This window comes from Hypanus sabinus, chromosome 1 (genome assembly GCF_030144855.1).
Source record: "Hypanus sabinus isolate sHypSab1 chromosome 1, sHypSab1.hap1, whole genome shotgun sequence".
In the NCBI taxonomy this organism is placed as follows: Eukaryota; Metazoa; Chordata; class Chondrichthyes; order Myliobatiformes; family Dasyatidae; genus Hypanus; species Hypanus sabinus.
This window is the reverse complement of record NC_082706.1, coordinates 79,742,786-79,768,145: the sequence shown is the minus strand read 5'-3', so window position 1 is coordinate 79,768,145 and position 25,360 is coordinate 79,742,786. Positions and strand designations below refer to the sequence as shown.

The 25,360-nt window shown below is 40.0% G+C and overlaps 1 protein-coding gene across 13 annotated transcripts in view; it reads left to right on the top strand.

Annotated features, from left to right (window-relative positions):
• rims2a (regulating synaptic membrane exocytosis 2a) overlaps positions 1–25,360 on the top strand; it is a 1,025,605-nt gene that overhangs the window by 554,227 nt on the left and 446,018 nt on the right. For 7 of the 13 annotated variants that reach the window (XM_059971253.1, XM_059971274.1, XM_059971281.1 and 4 more), the window contains 2 exons: positions 11,913–11,980; positions 13,138–13,257. In XM_059971253.1, coding sequence (XP_059827236.1) covers positions 11,913–11,980; positions 13,138–13,257 — 188 coding nt within the window. Of the gene's footprint in view, positions 1–11,912; positions 11,981–12,087; positions 12,297–13,137; positions 13,258–25,360 lie in introns of all 13 variants that reach the window. The other 6 variants (XM_059971246.1, XM_059971261.1, XM_059971230.1 and 3 more) reach the window with 1 other exon arrangement.

The following is a 25,360-nucleotide window of genomic DNA, read 5'->3' as shown; positions in this document are numbered from 1 at the left end:
TAAAGTATGGCCATCACATGGCTGAAAACAGTCTCCTTCCTGAGATGCACCATATAATCATCTTCAGCTTCCTTAAAACTGTTCCATTCTTATAGCCCACCTCTCCAGTCTTGGCAATGTTCTTCTCTTTTGCCTTCTCTTGCTTAGACATATACTTCCTAATAGTGTAGTGACCAGAACTGCACACAATAATCTAGGGTGCAATTACACAATTATAGGGTTGTAGATTCATAAAACACTGCAGCACAAGAACATGCCCTTTTGCCCATCCAGTCTGTCCACGCACCTCCCATCCATCTACCTGTCCAAATTTCTCTTAAATGTTCAAATTGAATTGCATTACCTACTTCCACCGTCAGCTTGTTTCACACTTTCACCACCCTCTGAGTGAAGAAGTTCCCCTCATACTCCCCTTAAACATTTCACCTTTCACCCTTAACATATGACCTCTAGTTCTAGTCTCACCTAACCTCAGTGGAAAAAGCCTGATTGCATATTGTTGTATACCTATAATTTATATGGCTGCAACTCTTTGCCCATCTACTGTGACTCAAAGTTCTGAGAAATGAAGGCAAGTGAATCAAACGCCTTTCTCACCACCTTTGCTACCACTTTCAGAGAATTATGCACTGTACCATCAGGTGTATTTGTTCTACAACAGTTCCCAGAGCATTTTCATTCATTGTGTGTGTACTTTCCTAGTTTAACTTCCCAAAATATATCACTCCCCACTTATCTGAGGTAAATTTCATCTGTCATTCCTTTACCATTTTCCCAGTCAATCTAGGTTCCGTGGTAAACTTAGAAGACTTTCTTCATTGTCCAGTGCACCACCAATTTTGATGTCATGTGCAAACATACTCATCATAACACCTAAATTTTCATCCAGATTAATAATATAAATGACAAAAGAAACAGAGGCCCAGTAGCCATCCCTATGGGACACCACTGGTCCCAGGCCTTCAGGCCTATGCTGTCTATCTCTGAGCAGTTCCTGTTTCTCTACAAAATGATTTGGAAGCCCTGGATGAAACATGAGATCTGCAATCTGCTGAGGGCCAGGTCAGAGGCATTCAAGTCCGTTACAAGAGGTCCAGGTTCAATCTCCAGAAAGCTAAAAACGCAAGTGAACCAATGAAGGATGCTCAACGGTTGTGGCCGAGCTTGAGTGCTATCATCTCTTATAACATAAAATCAATTGACATAGGTAACAACAGGGCTTTGCCTCCAGATTAGCTCAGTGCCTCCTATGCTCGCTTTGACCATCAAAGCACAGAAGACCCTTCTCAAACTTCCACAGCACCGATGATCCTGTGATTGCAGTCTTTGTGGCTGACTAGGAGCATCCTTCAGGACTGTGAGCCTACAAAAACATCTGGCCTGGGGTACCTGGCCAAGTAATGAAGACCTGTGCTGATCAACTGGCTGGAGTGTTCACTGAGATCTCTAACCTCTTACTTCAGCAGTCTGAGGTACCCACCTGCTTCAATTATACTTCACTTATATCAATGCCTAAGAACAACGTGGTAACTGCCTCATTGACTATCAGTCAGCAAAGATGCATACATCAGGATGCTTTTTATCGACTACAGTTTGGAATTCAATATCATCATTCGCTTAAAACCAATCAATAAGCATCAAGACATTGGCCTCAATACCTACTGGGAAATTAGATCCTGGATTTCCTCACTTGCAAACCCCACTGGGTTCAGATTGACAACAACATCTCCTCCACAGTCTCCATCAGCATAGGTACATCATAAGGCTGTGTGCTTATCCCCTGCTCTACTTGTTTTACACTTATGAATGTGTGGCTAAGCCCAGCTCCAAAGCCATATTCAATTTTGCTGACGACACCACTGTCTGAGGCAGAATAAAGGTGGTGATGAGTCAGCTTATAGGAGAGAGATTGAAAATCTGGCTGAGTGGTACTACAACAACAACCTCTCACTCAATATGAGCAGGTCAATGAGCTGGTAATTGACTTCACGAGATGGAAAGCAGAGGTCCATGACTTTGTCCTCATCAGAGGGTCAGAGGTGGGGAGGGTCAGCAACTTTAAATTCCTCAGTGTTATCATTTCAGAAGACCTGTCCTGGGGACAACACATAAGTGCAATTATGAAGGAAGCACAGCAGCGCATCTACGTTCTTAGGAGTTTGTGAAGATTTGGAATATCATCTAAAACTTTGACAAATTTTTACAGGTGTGTGGTGGAAAATATATTGACTGGTTGCATCACAGCCTGGTATGGAAACATCAATTCCCGAACATCAATGGAAAATGCTGCAAAAGGAAGTGGATACAGCCCAGCCCATCATGGGTAAAGCCCTTCCCACCACTGAGCACGCATGCACAAAGTATTGTCTCAATAAAGCAGTATCCATCATCAGTGACCCCCAACACCCAGGTAATTCTCTCTTCTTGCTGCTGCCATCAGTGAAGGAAGAGTGGACCCAGGGAGAGGTAAAAGGCAGGTGAGAAGAGGCCAGAGTGGAGAATAGAAGAAAAGGGGAGGGGAGGATATTACTTTTTACTGGAAGGTGAAATCGATATTCATATCATTAGGTAGGAGGTAACCCAAACAGAATATAAGATGTTTTTCTTCCATCCTGAGGATGGCTTCATCGTGGCACAAGAAGAGGCCATACACTGACATTTCAGAATGGGAATGAGAATGAAAATGTTTGGCTACAGAGAACTTCTGCTTTTAGTGGATAGAGCAGAGATGCTCGATGAAGTGGCTCCCCCGATTTATGACGGGTCTCACCAATGTAGAGGAGAATGCATCAGGAGCACTGGACACAATAGACAACCCAGCAGATTTACTGGTGAAGTGTTGCCTTACTTGGAAGGACTGTTTGGGGCACTGAATAGAGGTGAGGAAGGAGGTCATGGGCAGATGTAGCACTTTGGCCGCTTGCAGGGGTAAGTGCTGGGTGGGACGATTGGAAGGGAATCATGGAAAGCCATCCCTGAGGAAAGCGGAGATTGGTGGGAGGTAAAAATGTGTTTGGAGGGCGGATCCCTTTGACGAAGGTTGCAGAGCATGATGTGTTGGATCAGAGACTCATGAGAAGCTCACTGTTAATGCGGCAGGAAGATGGAGTGAGTGTAGATGCAGGTGGGGGTAGCATCAATGTTGAGGAAGGGAAACCCTGTAATTTGAAAAAGGAGGACATCTCTGATATCCTGGAAAAGAAAGCCCCATCCTGGGATCTTCACTCAACTTCACTTGCCCCATCACTGGAATGTTCCCACAACAAATGTTCTCAGTTTCAAGGACCCTTCATCTCATGTTCTCGATATTGATTGTGTTTTTTTAATTATTATTTTGTTTGTATTTATTGACTTTTGCACTCTGGTTGAATGCCCAAGTTGGTGTGGCTATTATTCTATTGTGTACTTATTTCAGTATGCCTGACCCTCAGGGTTGCATATGGTGATATATATGTACTTTGATAATAAATTTACTTTGAACTTTGAACATATTTTAGAATTACCCTCTAACAATTTTCTCACCAATAATATTTGTCCTAGCAAACTTCCTAAATAAAAACACAGCATTAGCTCCTCTCCATTCTTCTGGTACCTTGCCATTGGCTGTGAAAAATAAGAAAATCTCTGCAAGGCAACCAGAAATTTCTTCTCTTGGTTCCCACAATCTCCCAGGATAAACTTGCTCCGGCCCCGGGGATTTATCCACCTGTGTGCACCTCAAGAATGCCACTGCCTCTCTTTTCATAATGTTGATAAATTTAAGTTCATTGTTGTTCTCTTTCTTGAACTCTCTAGCTTCCGTGACCTTATATGTCATATATGACCTTATATGTTAATGATAACAACACATTATCCTGTGAGGCAAAGAGCCTTCATTGTTGAAAGTTGTTTTTGACCAGAAACTGGTGTGGATCTGCGTCCTTGAAAGCTTTTGTTTAGAACCCCTTTAGTCAAGTTACCTCAGTAGTGAAAACTCTTGGCTCCATTATTCATGGCATACTAATTCATTAATTTGGGTTTGGGGGCATAAAATTGCTTAGCATATGTTTGAGGTATTGGTGCTAGATCAATATGCGAATGATGTGAAGTAAGATGTCTAGGTTGCTTGGCCTCCAACAATAAGTTACACTTCTGTTTTCTTTTTTGCATGAGGTGGCATGTGTGTGAAAGGAAAGCTGATTATGTACTGGTATCATTTCAGCTTTGGCCTCCTGGGTACCATGTTTCTGGTGTGTACTGTCTAGTTTCATGGAGCCACAATAGAGGGAAGACCATGAAGTGCTCTGTGAGAGAAAAGTGATGTGGTCATGAGATACTCAGACTGTTAAATATGGCCATCTACATGAGTGACAACAGTCTCCTTCCTGTGATGCACCACATAATCCATGTTTATCCACAGCATGCTGATACGTTTCCCTCCTCCTCCTGATGTAATACCCGAGGCATTGCTGTGCGCTCTTGTCAATGGTGATGCAGGACATACAACAGATTACAACAAATTAGAGAGGGTCTGTGGCAGTGCACGTTGGGATTGGTACAGACTCCAGCATGCATTTCAATGTGGATGATGTTCTCCACTGGTTGTGTTGTGGTTTTCCTCCCAATGAAAGCTCACAGAAATTGAAAGAGTACAGAAGACATGCCACACCTGTTGCTTCAGCTTCCACATTCAGATCATTGCCAACCACAAAAGATGCCTATCCAGGTTGACTGCTGTGGATAAATAGCTTTTGGAAGAGTTAAAATAAGTCACTGTGTCCCTTTGGAATCTGTGGGGATAAGCTCGTCTTTGCCTCCTCCTTCAGGGTTCTCAGTCTCAGCTGCACCACTGGCAGCTTCTGGCCAGTTCTTACACATAAGTGTGTGTACGAGAGCAAAGTGGAAACACCCACTCTGAGTAATTTCCAAAAGTGATTCTGGCACTTTTGAAGTTAATTCATATTTCAAAGTATATTTATTATTAAATTACCCAATAAAGTGGCCACTGAGTGTATGTTTGTGGTCCTTGGCTACTGTAGCCCGTTCACTTCAAGGTTCAATGTGTTGTGTATTCAGAGATGTTCTTCTGCACACCACTGTTGTAATGGATGGTTATGCGAGTTACTGTTGCCTTCCTGTCAGCTTGAACCTGTCTGGCCATTTTCCTCTGACCTCTCTCATTAACAAGTCATTTTCTCCCACAGAGCTGTTGCTCACTGGATGTTTTTTCGTTTCTCACGCCATTCTCTGTAAACTCTAGAGACTGTTGCGGGTGGAAGTCCGAGGATATCAGTCTCTGGAAAAACCACCCGGTCTGGTACCAACAATCACTCAATAGTCACATTTTCCCCATTCTGATGTTTGGTCTGAACTGAGCCTGCAAGGTAATTAGCTGATTAGGTGTTTGCATTAATGAACAGGTGCACATGTGTACCTAATAAAGTACCACTAGGTATATGTCATCTCATACTACCCTGAAATTCATTTTCTTCTGGGCATTCACAATAAATACTAAGAACTACTATAGAGGCAATGAAAAACTGCATAAACAGATGGATCAACAACCAAAATACAGCACGCTCTGCAAATGCAAACAAACCCAAAATAATAAATAGATAGATAGAAAGGTTGAGAACATGCATTGTAGAGCCCAAGAAAGTGAGTCATTATGTTGTGGATTCAGTTCAATGTTGGGGTGAGTGGTTCAGAATCAGAAGCAGGTTTATTATCATCAGAAAACACGAGGAAATCTGCAGATGCTGGAAATTCAAACAACAACACACACAAAATGCTGATGGAACACAGCAGGTCAGGCAGCATCTATAAGGAAAAGCACTGTCGACGTTTTGGGCCGAGACCCTTCGTAAGGATAGGATAGGATTCATCAATCCTGACAAAGGGTCTCGGCCCGAAACTTCAACAGTGCTTCTCCCTCTAGATGCTGCCTGACCTGCTGTGTTCCACCAGCATTTTGTGTGTTGTTATTATCATCAGCATGTGTCGTGAAATCTGTTAACTTAGTAGCAGCAGTTCAATGCAATTCATGATGATATAGAAAGAAACAATAACTAAGTAAATGAATTACAGTAAGTATATATGTATATTAAATAGTTAGATTGAAAATAGTGCAAAACAGAGATAGTGCTTATGAAAAATTGAGGTAGTGTTCCTGGGTTCAATGTCCATTTAGGAATCGGATGACAGAGGGGAAGAAGCTGTTCCTGAATTGCTGAGTGTGTGCCTTCAGGCGTCTGTGTCCCCTTCCTGATGGTAACAGTGAGAAGAGGGCATGTTCTGGGTGCTGGGGGTCCTTAATAATGCATGCCACCTTTCTGAGGCGCCAATCCTTGAAGATATTTTGGATGCTATGGAAGCTAGTACCCTAGATGGAGCTGGCTAATTTTAGAACTTTCTGGAGAGACTTTTGATCCTGTGCAGTCCCCCCCCCACTCCACACCAGACAGTGATACAGCCTGTCAGAATGTTCATCAAGATATATCTATGGAAGGTTTTCAGTGTTTTGTTGACAAACCAAATCTCTTCAAACTCCAAATGAAATATAGCTGTTGTCTTGTCTTCTTTATAGCTGCATCGATATGTTGAGACAAGGTTAGATCCTCAGATATCTTGACACCCAGGAACTTGAAATTGCTCAGTCCCTCCAATTCTGATCCCTCTATGAGGATTAGATTGTGTTCCCTCATCTTGCCCTTCCTGAAGTCCACAATCAATTCGTTCATCTTACTGACGTTGAGTGCAAGGTTGTTGCTGTGACACCACTTATCTAGCTTGTACATTTCACTCTTGTATGCCCTTTCATCTCCATCTGAGATTCTGCCAACAATGGTTATATCATCAGCAAATTTATAGATGGCATTTAACCTATGCTTAGCCACACAGTCATGGGTATAGAGAGAGTAGAGCAGTGGCTAAGCACACATCCCTGAGTTCACCAGTGTTGATCATCAGCGAGGAGGATATGCTATCACCAATTTGCACAGATTGTGGTCTTCCAGATAGGAAGTCGAGGATTCAATTGCAGAGGGAGGTACAGAGGCCCAGGTTCTGTAGCTTGCCGATTAGGACTGTGGGAATGGTAGTTTTAAATGCTGAGCTATGGTCAATGAACAGCATCCTGACATAGGTGTTTGTGTTATCCAGGTGATTTAAGGCCAATTGAAGTGTCATTGAGTTTGCATCTGCCGTAGACCTATTCTGGCGATAGGCAAATTACAGTGGGTCTAGGTCCTTGCTGAGGCAAAAGTTGATTCTAGCTATGACCAAACTCCCAAAGCATTTCGGCATTTCAACACATTAGATGTGAGTACTACTGGATGAAAGTCATTAAGACAGCTCACACTTAGGTACTGGTATAATTGTTGCCTTTTTGAAGCAGATGGGAACTTCCAACTGTAGCAGTGAGATTGAAAATGTCCTTGAATTCCCACTAGTTCATTGGCACAAGTTTTCAGAGCCTTACCAGGTACTCCACTGGGGCCTGACATCTTGCAAGGATTCACCTTCCTGAAAGACAGCCTGACGTTGGCCTCCAACACAGAGATCACAGGGTCACCAGATGCAGCAGGGATCTTCACAGCTGTAGTTATATTCTCCCAGACATAGAAGGTGTTGAGCTTATCTGGTGGTGAACCCAGAAGTTATTCATTCTGGTTCAGTACACTGATGGCTGTGGAGTACTAACTGTTCTTGAACCTGCTGGTGGGGGACCTAAGGCTGCTGTACCTCTTTCCCGATGGTAGTAGTGAGAAGAGAGGTCCTTAATGGATTGGATACTGCTTTCTTGTGGTAGTGCTCCTTGTAAATGAGCTGTGGCTCTTCCAGTCAAAGGCATTGGTATTTCCATACCAGGCCATGATGAAACTAGTCTGTATACTGTCCACCATACCTCTATAGAAATTTGTCGAAGTTTCAGATACAATGCTAAATCTTTGCAAACTTCTATTCCTTCTTTGGAATAACTCTTACAGTATGTGCTGGACCCAGAACAGGTCCTCTGAAGATATTTAAAGTTACCGACAACAGCAGTGCCTACAGTGTCTTAGGGGAATTTTCACAACTAACATATCCTTCAGACAGCTCTGCAACAGAACCCAGAATTTTGACTTTCTAGGGCATGGCCTTTTAAATTATTTTGCATTCAAGCAAGCAACACTACAAGGGTCATCTTGATTAATAGCACACAGTTGTTTTTTTAAACTAGTGTCATTGAATATTTATTGAAAAAGTTGAAAAATAACATTTCATGAGGTTGACATTAATAAAGGCTTTTCCAATGTAGAAGGCATATGAAAAACCAGAGCATATTCTAAACTCTGGAGTGACACTCTGACCCAGGAGTGGCCACTTTTCTGTTTCACTATGGGTTAAACTCTTTTTCATCTTACAAACACTAACATAAAACACCCTATTATTGAATATAATCTCGAAGTAATTTTGAGAAAGATGCCATAGATTATATATATCTAAATACACATATACCAATGTATATATAACACCTATCAACACATGGCAAAATATTTTGTTAGCAGTTGCAATGCCATTATTATGAAATCACTAGCAGCATATCCATGAAGTAACATGCTATTTTAAAGTAAAGTTCTTTGTGGAAAATCAAGTTATTTTTTACAGTTTATGATATTAAAATAAGAGATAGATTTGAATTTTTTTTGTTGTGCTATTCATTTACATCTTGGAAGGGAATTTTTATAGGTTTTTATATATGGATTCAAATCTTGTTTTTGCACCATTTGAGCAAAAGTATTTGCTTTCTTTCGAGGACAATAATAAAATTAAAGCAAAAGCAAAATTCTATTTTCTCAGTTAGTTGCACCTGTCAAAGAATGTGTAAATCCTTAGATGTTGAATTAATTTGAATAATGGTACACAAATTTTCAGTTATAATAGATATGAGAGCAATATTTGTGAATCTTGTGGTGTGCATATTATCTGCTTGAAAGAGAGAAATGATACATAATTAATTACAGAATTAACATTGCAAGTTATTTTTATATAAGTGTGCTAAAATTAAAATAAAATTAAAAAGAGTGTGCTAAATTAATTACAGAATTAACATTGCAAGTTATTTTCATATAAGAGTGTGCTAAAACTAAAATAAAATTAAAAAGAGTGTGCTAAATTCTGAATTAAAAGTTCAGAAAAATTGGAAAAATAAGTTAACAAATTTGTTCATATATATGATTATGATTGTTTTGCAAGACTCAGGAGAAAAATGCATTTCATACCAAAAATATGCCTGAATAGCTTTGATGTTCCTTGGTCATTTCTAGTTCTTTTGTAGATCATATATATTCTATTTATTTTCAAAGCTGATTGAATATACACACTTGAAGAGCATATTTGAATAGTTATTTTTAACAAAATTAATATCATTCTTGGAATTACACTGATGACTTAAAAGTGGAGTTGGATCAATTGCTTAATTCAATTTGCTCTTTATTGTTTCCTCAGGATTTATTATAAGAGTCTGAGCTTAAACACTATGTCTCAGTTGCGGTACAACAGTGCTTCTTTTAGATTTCCAACAGAAAAATTTGGGTTTGATTAAATAAAATTATTACAGTACTAATTTGGTGATGCTTGTTGCATATTTCAATTGGAAAGTATGTCCAGCGATCCCAAAGTTACATGTTGGATTTGTTTTCATTATGGTATTCCTTCCATCTTCCAACAGCTCTGACAGAGGCAGATGCCAAGTTGTTAAGCTCACCAGTGGGAGGTGGTGCTTTAGCACTGCTGGCCCACCACCTCGAGGGAGTCTTGATCATAAGCGGGCTGAAACTCCTGAAGACAAGTGGCAGATCAACTGATGATCCCACTGTTGATAGCACAGGACAGTTAACATCTTAGTCCACGTGTATTTTCAATTCAGTTCTAGATAAAAACAAGGAGTAAATGTGCATAACTTATAACATTGTAGAAAGTAGCACAAATGAGTTGAGAAAATCTTCCTTGCCAAACAGGAAACAAAGAAAACCAATCTGATAAACTAGATCCTTCATCAAGAGCTGGATATTAGTTATTCACCGGTATGCCCATTAAAGTTGGAAATGTGTGTATTCAATGCTTTACGTTAAAGCTATTCATAATGTTAGTTCCTTCCAACTATCATTTGGAAACAAGTGTGGAGGTGGGGTTAGGAGGGCAGGTTTTAATACATAGCTTTGAAAGTTTGAGATGATTACCTTAACAATCAAGGTTACTTCAGTTAAGTAGTTTCCTTTAGCTCTGGGTGCATTGACCGTATACTGCGAGGAGCACTGTTCCACTTCTGTCATCTATGGATGGCAATGGGTCATCACAGCTCCTCACAGTTTTGTGGTATGCAATGAGGAGGAAGAGATTAGCTGGGAGATTTATGGCAGTGAGACATGAGGCAGTGTTTAATTAGTTATCCTTCAATGCCCATTCTAAATGCTACTTAACTTCTTCAGTTGCATAATGAGAAATTCATTTTTATTTTCCACACAGCTGCTTCAGGCACCTTGTGGCCTGAATCTGGTGAATGGGGTTTAAGTAAGTTTCAGCTATCATACAGTTTCATGAGCTGGACTAAAATGAGAATGAGCCATATCTATAGTAGAGTTTTACCTTTAAAGAGACAAATGTTCTAACTTTTCATTTCATTTGAATATAGTTTACTTGACTACTTTACCCATGGCTTAGAAAAGTTGTCTCATATTACCAATATTCCGCAGTATTTCAAATGTTGTCTTTCAATGATATTGACTGTCCTTTGTATTTCAGCCTCCTCATACATTATTTGGATTATAAAACAGAACCAGACAACTAATAATTATGGAATGCTACCTATAATATTGAGGGGCCAGAGTGCCTAATTCTAAGGTTATTATTTAAAGTGGATGAAATGTCAATTGCTATGGCTTGAGAATTTACTAATGGAGGAAATTTGAACTAGGGTGCACCAGATCCATAAACAAGTGTTTATCTATGCAAAATATAAGCTCACTGGGGACATTTATGCCTACATTGCTTTGCTTTTCCTCTTTTGCTGGTCAAACAACTTCTAAAGCAAACAGGAATATTAGGGTAAATTTAACAAACATTTGGAACTGAGATTAATAAAATGCTGATTTCTGTCTGCCATAAAATATATGTTGCTGTATATAAACGATGTTGTCTGTGGTTGTTGTTTGCATATTCAAACTGACCTTCTACTCACCAGTCTTCTTTGTATTCTTGTTCATTGTCCTCTTTTCACATATTTTATGTTAAAGGATATAAACATCAATATTTCTGATGTGTTTGCCCGAGTTTAGTAACTATTTCTACTACAACAAAGTTTGAGGTAGAAGTTTTCATTTGGCTATCTCTCTCTCTCAAGGTTCCCATTTACGAAGAGTGCCAAATGCTTAATAATATTCCATGTCCTTTTTAATGATTAGCTGTTCATAAATCAAAAAGTCAAAAAAAATTGTCCCCATTATTACCATTAAGGCCATCACATGCCAGTTGGCGGCAATGACCCCATGCTACTAAACTTACTATATAATTATTGGGGAACATTAGGGAAAAAAGTTGAAACCCAGCGGAATATGGGCATCTGCTATGTTAAAAACTAATGACTCGAGCTGAAACTCTGGAAATTTTGGCAGCATCCTGGGCATTTGACCACAACTGGTTTGTTGCCCATTAAATGAGAAAGTCATGGGAATTTATTCTCAAATTCAATTAAAAGATTAGACTGCCATGCCATTGAGATTTGGGAGCTGCACTGATTACTCTAAAATTGATTTTATGTCAGGAAACATATTTTTGCAACACACATATATACAGTAACTCTTTGCTATTTAATACAGTTGTCTATAATTTCTGTTTCTGTCCTTTCCTGTACCTTCCTCCTCTGCATTTTCTTATATGTTTGATTCTCACAGGGGACGTGGATTACTACTGGCTGGACCATGCATCTTGGCATAGCAGTGAGGCGTCCCCAATGTCTTTGGTGAGACATGTGGAGCCTTAACATTCAGTTTCCTTTTCATTTCACTTTCCTTTGTTTTATTTACGCCTTTGCATGTTTCTTTTCTTTTTTTTATCCCACGCCTGTAGGGAGCAGTCAAAGGGGAAAAAGAAAAACTAGTGAGCAGGCAGTATTGTCGGACTCTAACGCCTTGTCTGAGAGGCAAAAGAAAATGGTGCGATTTGGCGGCCACTCATTGGAAGAGGACTTGGAATGGGCCGAGCCTCAGATTAAAGACTCTGGGGTAGATACATGCAGTAGCACAACACTAAATGAAGAACATAGCCATAGCGAGAAGGTACTAAGTCTGTATAGCCTGCATTCTACCTGCTCATTTGGTCTTTGTTTGCTATCTGTCACTCATTGTAAAAGGACAGGGTCTTTCCAGTGGTAACTACACATCTGTGTAAATGCAGATGAAAGAGAAAAAAAAAACTGCTTGCTTTATTGTTTGCTGTCCAGCAGCAAAATTAAGTACTTTATTTTCAAGATGCATAGGAATGTTCAGTTCACAGTTGCATGGTAGAAATTTAGAAACATTTTGTGTTGTTCATCAATGATAATATGTTCTTGAAATTTCCCAAATTTGCTAAATAATTGAATATCAGTTTAAAGTGTCCCCTTTAACATAATAAAGATTTTTAAATCAGACTGTGAGGAAAAGTTGGATCTGTTTTGGCACAGAACTGTGTTTTTCTTTTTTCCCTTCCACTTTCATTGTGAACTTTATTTGGTGCAGTGGCATTTTGGTAGGTGTGTATTAGAATCTGTTCTGCTGTCTGCTTGGTACTTGCTTAAACATGGTCGTCGTGGCAGTTGTTGATAGTGGTGATAGCTTCTAAAGCGGGTGGCATTGTTCGGCACCCTCGCCCTTGCTTGCTTTTTTATTTGCATGGAGCATGCATTGAAACAATAAACTGTAATTACACAAACTTTCAAGCACCGAATGTTTCAGAGTGTAACCACTCTCCCCAAGAGCGTTAAAATACTCCAAGTTCCAATTGGAAACCAAAAATATAAATGTTTGTGTAATTGCAATGTGTTCTTTGTTGAATGGAAACATCGCATTAAAGATATACTGTGGCACACTTAAAAGATAAGTATTAAAGACCTATGTGTTTATTACTTTGACCTCATAGCATCCAGTGACATGGCAACCGTCCAAAGATGGAGAGCGCCTAATTGGTCGGATATTGTTAAACAAACGATTAAAAGATGGCACTGTGCCTAGAGATTCTGGAGCACTCCTGGGTCTGAAAGTGAGTAATATGCTAAGATAAGTGGCTATCTTGAGCTGTTACTATATACTTCGACATGTCAGTAAAGTCTTTTATTTAAAGAGTTTATACAAAGCCTTTAACTAAACACATTAATATGAACCATGTATTCACTGCATGCATCTTCCCCAATATTTAACAAATTCTAAAAGTGTATTTGATTTTACTTAAGTGATGGAACATTTCGTAAATCTAACTTCAAAGGTGCAGCCATTGGTGAGTTACCGGTTACTTTCCTTTGGAGTATCTGTGATATAATAATAGTTGGCCTACTCAAATGTGCAGAGTTAGCTGTATAAGGTAATTCCTTAGGTCCTGCCTCAAGTATTCTCATGGGATAATGACTCATTTAAGAAAATGTTTTCTCTCTAAAGATGTATATTATATTTTATATGTTATTTGAATATGAAATAGACTCCATTCACAAAATGATTAATTAAATATTTGTTTTGAAAAGTACAAGTGAAATAACCTAACAGACAAACAAATGCAAACATAATCTATACCACCTGGAATAAGTCTGATGGAAGTAGTCTCTGTGGAATCAAACCCCATAATTATGGAAAGATTGAGGATTTATTGGATTACCCTTTGAGACTGCGGCCTGTAGATTTCACAATGGATATTCCAAGTGTCTGCTGCAGCTTCAGAGTAGTCGATAAAATTCTAAAAGTTAAAATGTACTGTAAATCATAATTTTCTGTAGACTCCACTAGCCATCTTGCCATGAAAGAACACAAGGAGCTGGGAGAATGTTCAGGGGAACACATGTAATGCTGAAGAAGCTCAGCAGGTCAGACATCATCTATGGAAAGGAAGTAACAGTTGTCATTTCAAACCAAGAAGTCCTGATGAGAATGGTCTTGGTCTAAAAAATTGACTGTTTACTCCTTTCCATAGATGCTACCTGATTTCATGAATTCAAGTGTAAGTGTGTGTGTGTGTGTGTGTGTGTGTGTGTGTGTGTGTGTGTGTGTGTGTGTGTGTGTGTGTGTGTGTGTGTGTGTGTGTGTGTGTGTAAGTAAAGATTTTGAACATCTGCAGAATCTCTTGTGCTTAGAATGTTCAGGTGACTTTTAGATTATGCCAATATCAGCATGTTAGCGTAGTAGTTAGCTCGCATTTTACAATACAGGTGACCAGGGTTCAATCCCTGCTTCTGCCTGTGACCGCATGGGTTTCCTGCGGGTGCTCCGGTTTCCACACACAGTCCAAAGACTGTAATGTACAAAGTACAAAAGCTGTATTGTAAAGACTGGTAAATTGTCCCATGATGAGGCTGGACAGGGTGGCTCAAAGGGCTCAAATGGCCAGAAGGGCATATTCTGCTCTCTATCTCAATAAGTAAATAACTAAATAAATACATTTGGATTATTCTTCTTTAGTTTATTTCTCTCATGTTGATATCTGCCACCACTCTATAACTGGCTATTGATATTGATTTACCTAAACCAGAGGTTCCCAACCTGGGGCCCACAGACCCTTTGCTAAATGGTTTTGGTCTATGGTATAAAAAGTTGGGAACCCCTGACCTAACTTTGCATGTCCAATGGGAGTCAGCACCCACATGCACCACACATCTGCTAGAAGCACCAGGTTAAAACATTATCACGATACCTATACCACCTCTCCGCTTCTGGCTAAGTGATTTTAAGGATTAGCTTTCTTTGTCACATGTATATCAGAACATTGGGCCATGCAGTGAAATGCAGGCTTTGTGTCAAATCAGATCAGTGATGCTTGTGTTGGGGACTAGCCCACACACATTGCTATGCTTCTAGTACCAACATAGAATGCCCACCACTCACCAACCCTCACCCGGAGAAAACCCACGCAGGTACGGGGAGAACATACACTTTAAACATGTATTTATTGAGATATAGTGTGGAATAGGCCCTTCTTGCTCTTTGAGCCATGTAATTCCCCAATTTAATCCTAGCCTAATCACATGACAATTTACAATGACCAATTAACCTACCAACGGGTACGTCTTTGGACTGTGGGAAGAAACCGGAATACCCAGAAGATACCAATGCAATTGCAGGAGAACATGCAAACTCCTCACAGACAGCAATGGGAACTGAATCCCAAATGAGTATGGCTGGCAATGCCATAGAATCACACTCACCACTAAGCTACCATGCTGCCTCCCCCCATTGTGATGCAAAGCAATGAGAGAATTCTCCAATATCCTTCCCCACTTTCTCCATCTAGGAAAAGAATTGAGTTCATGCAGCTCCTAACATTACAACAGGAAACGTTAACTTATTAATGTCTCCACAATGTTAAGAAGTTCTCCTACTAATTAATTTACAATGAAATAGTGGAATTTATTTAGTTACTGAGGGACACAGAATAGGCCATGCTGGCTCATCGAGCCGTGGTGCCCAGCAATCCCCTGTTAATCATGGGTCAATTTACAATGACCAATTAGCCTACCAAATGGTATGTCTTTGGATTGTGGGAGAAAACCAGAGCACCTGGAGGAAACTCACGAGGTCGTGGGGAGAACGTAGAAGCTCTTTGCGTGCAGCAGTTGGAATTGTACTTGGGTCGGCTGTACTATAAAGTGTTGTGCTAACCTGCACATTACCATGGTGCCTTCATTTTAAAACCCTTACGGGTTAGTTTATTGTTATTTTGAGGGGAGGGGAATCATTCAAGATCCATGCATTCTGAGAATTTTTAAACATTCTGAAATTCAAGTACTTGTGAATGTGTGTTTTATACTAATAATGGACGCACGAAACAAGGCACCGAATATCCTTTCCCTAATAAGGTTCCTCGGCTTGATACAGACAAATTTAGGTTTTAAAAATTGTAACTAACTCCAAAGACAATAACTGTATAAACACAAAAAATAGCCAACTGACATTTTTTTAAAACAATTAAATTCTGATCGAGCTTTGGTTTGGTCCATATGTAAACATAACTCTGACAGCAACATAATATATTGTAATCTATTGAAGCAATTACTCATGCAATCATATCTGCAGAAATCCACTCAGAAGCTTGGGGACTGAGGTGGATCAGGAGAGATTATGCTGACAAGTTATTTCTCTGCTGATGTCTGGCTCCCTGAATGGTGCTGATTCACACAAACCTTATTGCACCCTGTCAGCAGGTTGAGAAAATAAACTGATTTGCTGGCCTTGCCTAAATTCCTCATCCACATTTGGAGTAGATTTACAGTAAAGAGAAATTGGTGAATAAAGCAACCCATTACATCCCCACTCTAAATATGATTTAGATCCATGTACAACCCATTCTTGTTTAAGTGAGGAGCTATAAATCATTTTTGATTGGAGTTCCAAACATAATTATTTTTCTGCTTTTTCACAACTCTTTCCCCACTTTCTGCAATGAAGTTCAAATCAGGCAATGCAATTATCTGTACGGTATAAAGCCATAGAGCACTACAGCACAAAAACAGGCCTCTCAGCCCATCTAGTCTGTAATGGTCTGGTCTTCTACCTGCATCCAGACCATAACCATCCATACTTCTCTCATTAATGTAGCCATCCAAACCTCTCTCAGATGTTACAATTGAACTTTGCATCTACCACTTCTGAAATTCCTCCTCAGATTCCTCCAAAATATGTCATCTTTCATCTTCAAAGTTTCAAAGTACATTTAATATCAGAGTATGTATGCAGTATACAACCTGAAATGTGTTGTCTTCACAGACATCCACAAAACAAAGAAACCCCATGGAACAATATTAAATCCCTGAAGCCCCTCCCCCACCACTTCAACCTCCTTTTGCACAAGCAGCAGTAAAGCATCGACCCCCCCCCCACAACCTCCAGACCATGCATGCCACAGCAGAGGCACCAAAGAATTTATCGATCCAGAGTCCATCAAACTAGTCCACCAACCAGCACTTTGTATCCTAGACATATATCCTGTAGTTGTAGTTTCACCCAACCTAAGAAGACTAACAGCCTGCATGCATTCACCCTTGTCTATAATCCCCATAATTGTGTATATTTCTGTAAGATCTCCCTCATTCTTCTGGTATTTCAAGGAATAAAGTCCTAACCTATTCAACCTATCCCAGTAACTCAGATCCTCAAGTCACAGCAACATCTGTGTAAATTTTCTGTGTACTCCTTCAAGCTTATTGATATCTTTCCTGTAGGTAGGTGACCTACACAATACTGCACACAGTTCTGTAAATCTGGTCTCACCGACATCTTATACAACTTCAGCATATTATCCCAACCTCTGTATCATGGTTACTGTTTAAAAGGATATAAGCATTGAAGAAGTAAATTTATTTCTAAAAGTAATCACACAGGAGATGGCATGGGGACTTAAATTAATTCAGAACATCTACTCTATATCAGCTAAGACTGAATAGGGGCTAGGAGAGGAAATCCTGTCCAATATCTTTCATCTCTGATTTCATCTTTGTTATACCCCAGTTTAGGAACTTCTCGATGTGATGGAACTTATTCAAATTAGTACATTTGGGAGATCACTCTTGGAAATTTGCTTCTCAATGTAATGATATGTCTCTTGGGCACCAGTATTTTTTAATGATTTAGTTCATTCACAGTGCAGCGTATTACTTAAGGATAGATAATGCTACCAGGGAATCAATGATACTCCAATAATACAGTGATTTTCTATGTTTCTGTGTAAAAGGAGATTGGATTGGCAACTGACATAGAGAAACTACAGAATTCAGGAAAAGGACTTAATTAGATTCTGTACAGAACTGAAATTCTAAGGCTTTCTAAATTTATGAGAATAATATTGTGAACTCACCCATTTGTGAGCTGAAGTTCTTCAGCAGCATTCACGCCTTTGTTTCCCCAAGGCTCAGCCTTGATATTGGGTATTCAGATGATGGTCAAACACAGTTCAATAATTATTATTAAATTTGTTCTTTCTGTATCACTGGAACAAGGAAGGCTTTATGATTAGAGGATTTCATTGTGCCTCATCTTTAAGACTTTGTTTGGATTTGTTCTACTTACTGTAGTTTTGCAAAAAAATCAAGTTTTTTTAATGTATTGGACTTATTTTTGAAACAGAATTTTGAATCCCAATTTTTCTCTTTGACATATAAATCTTTAAAAAACTTCTTCAGGCTGAATGGATTAGGTCTGAAAGATGCCACCAGGAAAGTGAGCATGCTAAGACATTAAAAAGAACTCAGCTGAACATTGGTTAAACCTGGAGATGTTTATTAATTCTTTCTTGAGATTTGACCATTCCTTGTGAGGTCAACATCTATCTAAAGCCCATTTCTAGTTCACTTTGAGAGGTGAAAAGGTGCTGGTGAACTTTCTTCAAGAGATCCTGCACACCATGAAAATGTTCTCACGGTGCTGTCAAGTAAGAAGTTATAGGTTTGGGTTAGCAACAACAAAGGATTGAAGATGGATTTGAAATACCTAGATCTTTAATTCAAGTTTAATTGTCATTCAACCATATATGAATACGAATGAACACAGCCAATCGAGACAGCGTTACTCAGGGGCCAAGGTGGAAAACATATTACCAACAGCCACACATAACACATACAAGGTAGCAAGCACATAAAGACATAAAGACATCAGTAAGATACAGCCATGCAAAAAAGAAGTCCAGGCCTGAGCCATGAATGCTGCAGAAATCTGCAGCCGACCACAATATCGCTTGCGAACACTAGGTTGGGGTTGGGGGAGGGGGCCAACATTGACTCCAGTCTGGACACCACATCACACCACCTCCAGTGGAGTGCACTGGTTTCAACACCTCTCTCCCAGCAGCTGTAAACAGACAGCACCACAGCTTGAAGCCCAGTCCTCACTACGACTGATGTCACACAGCTCCTGGGCTGTCCACCCCTGCTCTTCACTGATAAATCAGTGAATCAAACTTGCAGTATTCCACATCAACAATGTCCAAAATGCCCTTGTGATCACAAGAAAAGCAACCAGGACAGTCACTATAAACTCTACACCTCCTTCAACGCAGTCAGCAGCACAAAGCGTAGCTCCTTCATTTTCTCCACCAACGGGCAATGCACTGATGAGGTAGACCTGCAGTACTTTAAGTTCTTAATGTCCAGTAGGATCTTGCAATCATAAAGAATACATTTAAAAAGTGTCTAGTGTTAACCCCGTAGAAGCCACTGCAAACAAACGCACTACCATCTTACTGAAACTCTCGTCCCAATCTTGGTGGAAAATCCAGAAGTTCTATTTGTTTGCTGTTCTTGACTTCTCAAGTGTTAGAATTCAAGAGTTTGGGAGGAGATGTTGCTAATAATCTGCTGCTATGCATTGCATTGTATTGGCATGGTGCAGATGTGAATATTTAAAGTGGCAGAAGGGCAGTGGTCTGCTTTGTCCTCAAGCTGAGAGTCTGAAGATAATACTTACCAATGGTTGTGGAACATGCCTGGATGTGTATTTTCTTTTTATGGGAGCCCATCTGAAATCCAGCAAGGTGATACCAAATCCATGTGATGCACCATCAATAACTCTCTCTGAGATGTAAAGGCGAGATATCGGCTTTTATTGACTGGAAGAAGGAACAAGCAGTGGTTGACCACCATACTACATCCTGGAGACAGAGAGGCCGGGCTCAGGCCTCAATTGCCTTTATACCGGGGTCCGTGGGAGGAGCCACAGGAGCAGTCAGCAGGGCGGGCATGTCCAGGCAGGTATATGTAGTTCACCACATCATGGCTGCTGATCTCAACACTATCTGGAAGACAGCTGAACAGGTGACCAACAGACCCATCGAGCTTATTTCAGGTGCCAGCATACAAACCAAATTTGTGGTCCAATAATCCATTTTGTGCAGCCATTAGATATATGGGTGTCAGCACTTATGGGACAAGGGATCTGTGGCTATAGTTATATTGTAAGTTATAGAACTTTGTGATGACATTATTTATATAAATGATTCAAGCACCACATGTTCGGCCATGTTTGTTGATTGAGTAAAATGAACTACACTCCTTTACCCAAAGGTACTGCATCCTTTAGAGCTATTATTTAAAAGTTTACTTCCAGTATTATCCCAGGATCTCCAAAATGCACTACATGTGTGTCTGGAAAGGCTACTAGCTATTGCCCTTACCTAAATGACCTTTAGGAGATACAGGTGAGCTGCCTTCTTGAACTGCTGCTGTCCTTGTGGACAGGTAGTCCCACAACGCAGTGCTGTCGGGAGCTGTAGCATTTAGATCCACCAATGAAGAAGTAGCAGTGATGTAACAGATGATGTGGTATTATTTAAAATAAAATGGCATTTACTCTTGGGACACTGTCCATTCACCTCTTACATGACATTACTGAAACAGAAATAAAAAAACAAAAATTGCTAGAAATACCCAGCAGGCAAGGCAGCATCTGTTGAGAGGAAAACAGAATCAAACACCCTTTATCAGAGTGAAAAACATGATAGCTCTAAGTTACAGAGAAGATGAGGGAAGGGACGGACAGGATGAAGGAAATATATCCTATAGGGAGAGGCCAGGTTTACCATGGGGATAAACATTACATTACTTTACCTGCCTGTTTCCACCTTGCACTCACATTCACGTGATCCACGTCTGACACTTCCCTCCCCTTTCTAGGTTTTTCCTAACATGCTGTGTCACTGCTTGGTACAGAAACTGAACTGTAGTGGACTAGAAGGCTCTGCAACAGATAGTTATAGCTGCCCAATGCATCATAGGCACCAGCCTATCCATCAAGTACATATGCACAGAAAATGGACAGTTACATCAAGAAGGATCCCGCCCACTCTGCTCATAGACTGTTTGCCCCATTCCCATCAGCATCCACACCAGACTCAAAAACTGTTACTTTTCAAAAGCTGTAAGGCTGAACTAGAGCTCCACCCACTAACCCACCCCTCCGCACACCCCACACTAACACTACTTTCTCATTTCTTGTCAGCCACCTTATGTATGCTCTTAAACCTAGTGTCACTTTATGGATATGCAATCAATTAATATATATAACTGTCCTATGTATTTATATTTATTATGTATGTGGTTTTTTAATTACTGTGTTCTCTATCTTATTGTGATTTTTTTTGTGTGCTGCATCAGTCCGGAGTAACAACTATTTCATTCCCCTTTACACTTGAGTACTGGAAATGACATTAAACAATCTTCAACTTAACTTCTGCCATTAGATATGTTAGGGAAGATTCTGGAACTATGTCCTGAATGATACATATTAGATGATTAACTAAGATGAGAACCAGTCTTCAGGAAACAAAACCTATATACAATTTAACTTCCAACTGATACTTTGTGGCTGCTGAAACCCATCACTGGGTGTGGGACATTGAAATGATATAGAGAAAAGCAATAGATGGATGTTCCTGCTATTACCACTGCACCCCTGCCCCTTAAGGCACAGATCAGGACAAATCTCTTTTGTCATTTAACCTTCTGGTTAGTTGTACATCCATGGAGCCATCCTTGCACACTGTAACAAAAGTGATACACTTTCTGTGCCTGCAGTTTGTACTCAGAGGCTTTTGGAACTGGCACTAGGATTGTCTCCTGAAGGTTTGCTGTGTGAACAAAGACTCTTATGTTTCCTAGTTACAGCTTCTGTGTGGCTCAGTTTTAGCTCATTCACAACAAGATATATCTCCCCTCGCTTCCCCTTCTAGCCTTTTAAAGTGACTGTTCCCTCTGTAACTCCCTAGTCTGCCCTTCCATCCTCTTCCTATGGTCACGTTCCCATGTAACACCTGCATTTCCGAATCAGAATTATTATCACTGACAGATTACATCAAGTTTCTTCTTTTGCAGCAGCAGTATAGTGCTAAAACATAAAACATTATAAATTACAAACATAAATAGTACAAACCTTCATGAGAGAGAAAGAGTCCAAGAGAATTCAAGTTAATGTTCATGGACTCATGGACCATTCAGAAATCTGATGGCAAACAGGAAAAATCTGTTCCTAAATCTTTGAGTTAAGCTCCTGTACCTCCTTCCTGATGGTAGTAATGAGAAGAGGGCATGAACTGGGTGGAAGATGATGGTTAATGATGGATGTCACCTTTTTTGAGACCTTGCCTCATGAGGATGTCCTCAAATGTGGTGAGTTTTGTGCCATTGTTGGTACTAGCTTAATCTATAACCCTCTGCAACCATTTCAATCCTGTTCATTGGAGCCTCCATACCAGGAGTCAGAATGCTCTCCACTGTTCATCTCTAGAAATCTGAAAGAGTCTTCAGTGACGTACCAAACCTTCTTAAACTTCTCAAGTAGAGCTGCTGGCATGCATTCTTCATGATTGTATTAATGTATTGGACATCCTCTTAATATGAATTGGATAGATGCTCTTAAGATGCTGACCCCTCAATGAGGACTGGTGTTTGTTCTCCTGACTTTTCCTTCCTGAAATCCATGATCAATTTCTTGGTCTTGCTGACCTAGAGTGTGATGTTTCTGCTATGACACCACTCAACCAGCCAATCTATCTTGCTCCTCTAAACCTCCTTGTTTCCATTTGAGATTCCACAACAACAGTGGTGTCATCTGTGAACTTATAGATGGTGTTTGAGTTGTCCTTAGCCACAAGGTCATGAGTATAGTGAGAGGAGATCATGGGCTGAGCTAATATTTCTGAGATACACTTGTGTTGATAGCAAGGAGATGGTACTACTTATCAGCTTTAACTGTGGTCTGCCAATAAAGCAGTCAAGGATCCAGTTGCAGAGGAATATACAACACCCAGGTTTGGAAACTTGTTTCTTAGTACAGAGGCAAGATGGAGGCCCTTCTATCTCTTCCCTTCCTCACAGCCAAAGAACCAAACATATCTTGCAGGTTAAGCATGATAAACTTGCTCTTCTTTCAATCTAGTCTACTACATTCAGTGTTCACAATGTATTGTCTTCTATATTGGAATGGGTGACTCCTTTGTGTGGCACTTCAATCCTGGGCTTCCTGTTGCCTGGCACTAAATTCTCCATCCCACTCCCTCTCTGGCCTACCTATGGCCTCCTACACTGAGACAATGAGGCCCAACAGAGGTCTGAAGAACCAGATCCTTTGGTCGCCTTGCAACCTTTCAGACTCAGACTGTACAACTTGCTTACCACGTCTGTGCTAAATCTGGCCTTTCCTGCATCCAGCCAGTCACTTGTGATCTTGGATGAGTTTACTTTCTGTTACCACATCCTAACATCCTCATATATCGACAGCTCTGCACATATTTTACACTCCCATGTCTGAATTGTAACTTACTTAATGATTTTGCTTACATTCTCTTTCTCTATTTACATATCCCCATTAACCTGTCAGCTAGATGAACTAAGACCAATTGCCACGGCAAGTCCAGTCTCACCTCTCGTTGTCCTATCCACCCCTTCCCAACATTCTCTGCAATTTGAAACTTTCTCTCATTCCCAGTTCTGATCAGGGGAGTATGGCCAGTCTTTGCTCTGAAACATTAATTCTGTTACTCAGATCCTGCCTGGCTTGCTGAGTGATTCTGGCAATTCCAGGTTTTATTTCAAAAATCCAGAAGCTGCAGGTTTTGTGACTTTCGTTTGCTTACACTGATAATGTGGACATTTTCCCATTTGCCCAGCTGACTTGATTTGATGCAAGTTATACATTCCACTGTATGTTTTGATGTACACATGAAAATTAAACTAATCTTTGTTCGTGGGAATATGCCACATGTAAATTGGCTGTTCCATTGTAAGAAACTTACCTTGTAAATAATTCAATGATTATCAGTTGTTTTAGGACATTAAGCAAAGCTCTGTATAAACATGGAGCATTTTTATAATGTTCACTTTGACTCCAACTTACTCCTTTGACTTGCAGACCTAGAGTTAATTAAGACTGTATTTGGAGTGACATGACATTATTACACCTAGTCTTCTCATTGTATTAGGATCACAGTTTTAGATAGAGAAAATGCTATTTCTGTCTGCACACTTCTACAAGGGAGAAGCAGTTTGGATGCCAATATTTCTCGCTGAAAAATTCATGCAGTTATTTGCATATCAGGCCTCCACTTCAATTTATGCCAAAGCTGAGAGAGAGGGGCAAGGGAGATCAGGGAGCGTGAACCTCATTTTGGAGGCTGCAAGCTGAAGATTCTCAAAAGTTCGAAGTAAATGTATTATCAAAGTATGCGTAGGTCACCATATACTATCCTAGGATTCATTGTCTTGCAGGCATTCTCAGTAGAATCAAGAAATACCATAGAATAAATGAAAAATTAAACCCAAATAAACACTGACAAACAACCAACATGCAAATGAAGACAGACTGCAAATACAGATAATTAACAAGTAAACAAACAAATACATACATAATCCTCAGAACATGAGTTTTAGAGTCTTTGAAGGTGTGTCTGTAGGTTGTAGAATCAGTTCAGAGTTAAGGTGAGTGAACTTAGACTGGTTCAGGAGCCTAATGTTTGAAGGTGATAACTGTTCCTGAATCTGCATAAGGCACGAAGGATTCCAACTGCAACCTCATGCAGGATTCTATGTGGGTTGCATTCGCTGTGGGGAAGGCACACAGTGGCATTTTATCACCTCGATCTCCTCAGTAACACTGAGAAATGTATCACACCTGTGACCATCCATAATGGACTACAGTAGCTAACAGCGTCACCATTGAGGTTTTGAGCAGATTTTCAGCATCATTTGCTATCCTCCAGAGTGAAAGTTTTCAACTACACCGCAGTGATCTGGTAGTACTTTGGAAGAATGACATGAGGCTCCATTGTAGCAGCTGGTCAATGAATTTTAGCTGAAAGGCAATCTCAAGAAGAGAAAAATAATAGCGTATCACATCAGTATGATGATCCATTTCAATTACTTTAACACTTTTCACTATTATGCTAATGAAAAAAGTGATTAGAATGGATTCACCTGGAATCCATTTTAATTAGTCTATGAAAGTGGTGTGCTACATGGTGAAGCATAACGACTCCTATATTTATTATATTAATCTCTCATGCTGATATTTAGAGAACAATGGGGATTTTTTTGAATTTATTGAGGCACAGCAGATCACCAGAAAAACCTCTATCCACTTCAACATTTGAAGTGTGGTGCGCTCAGAGATGCTCTTCTGCACAC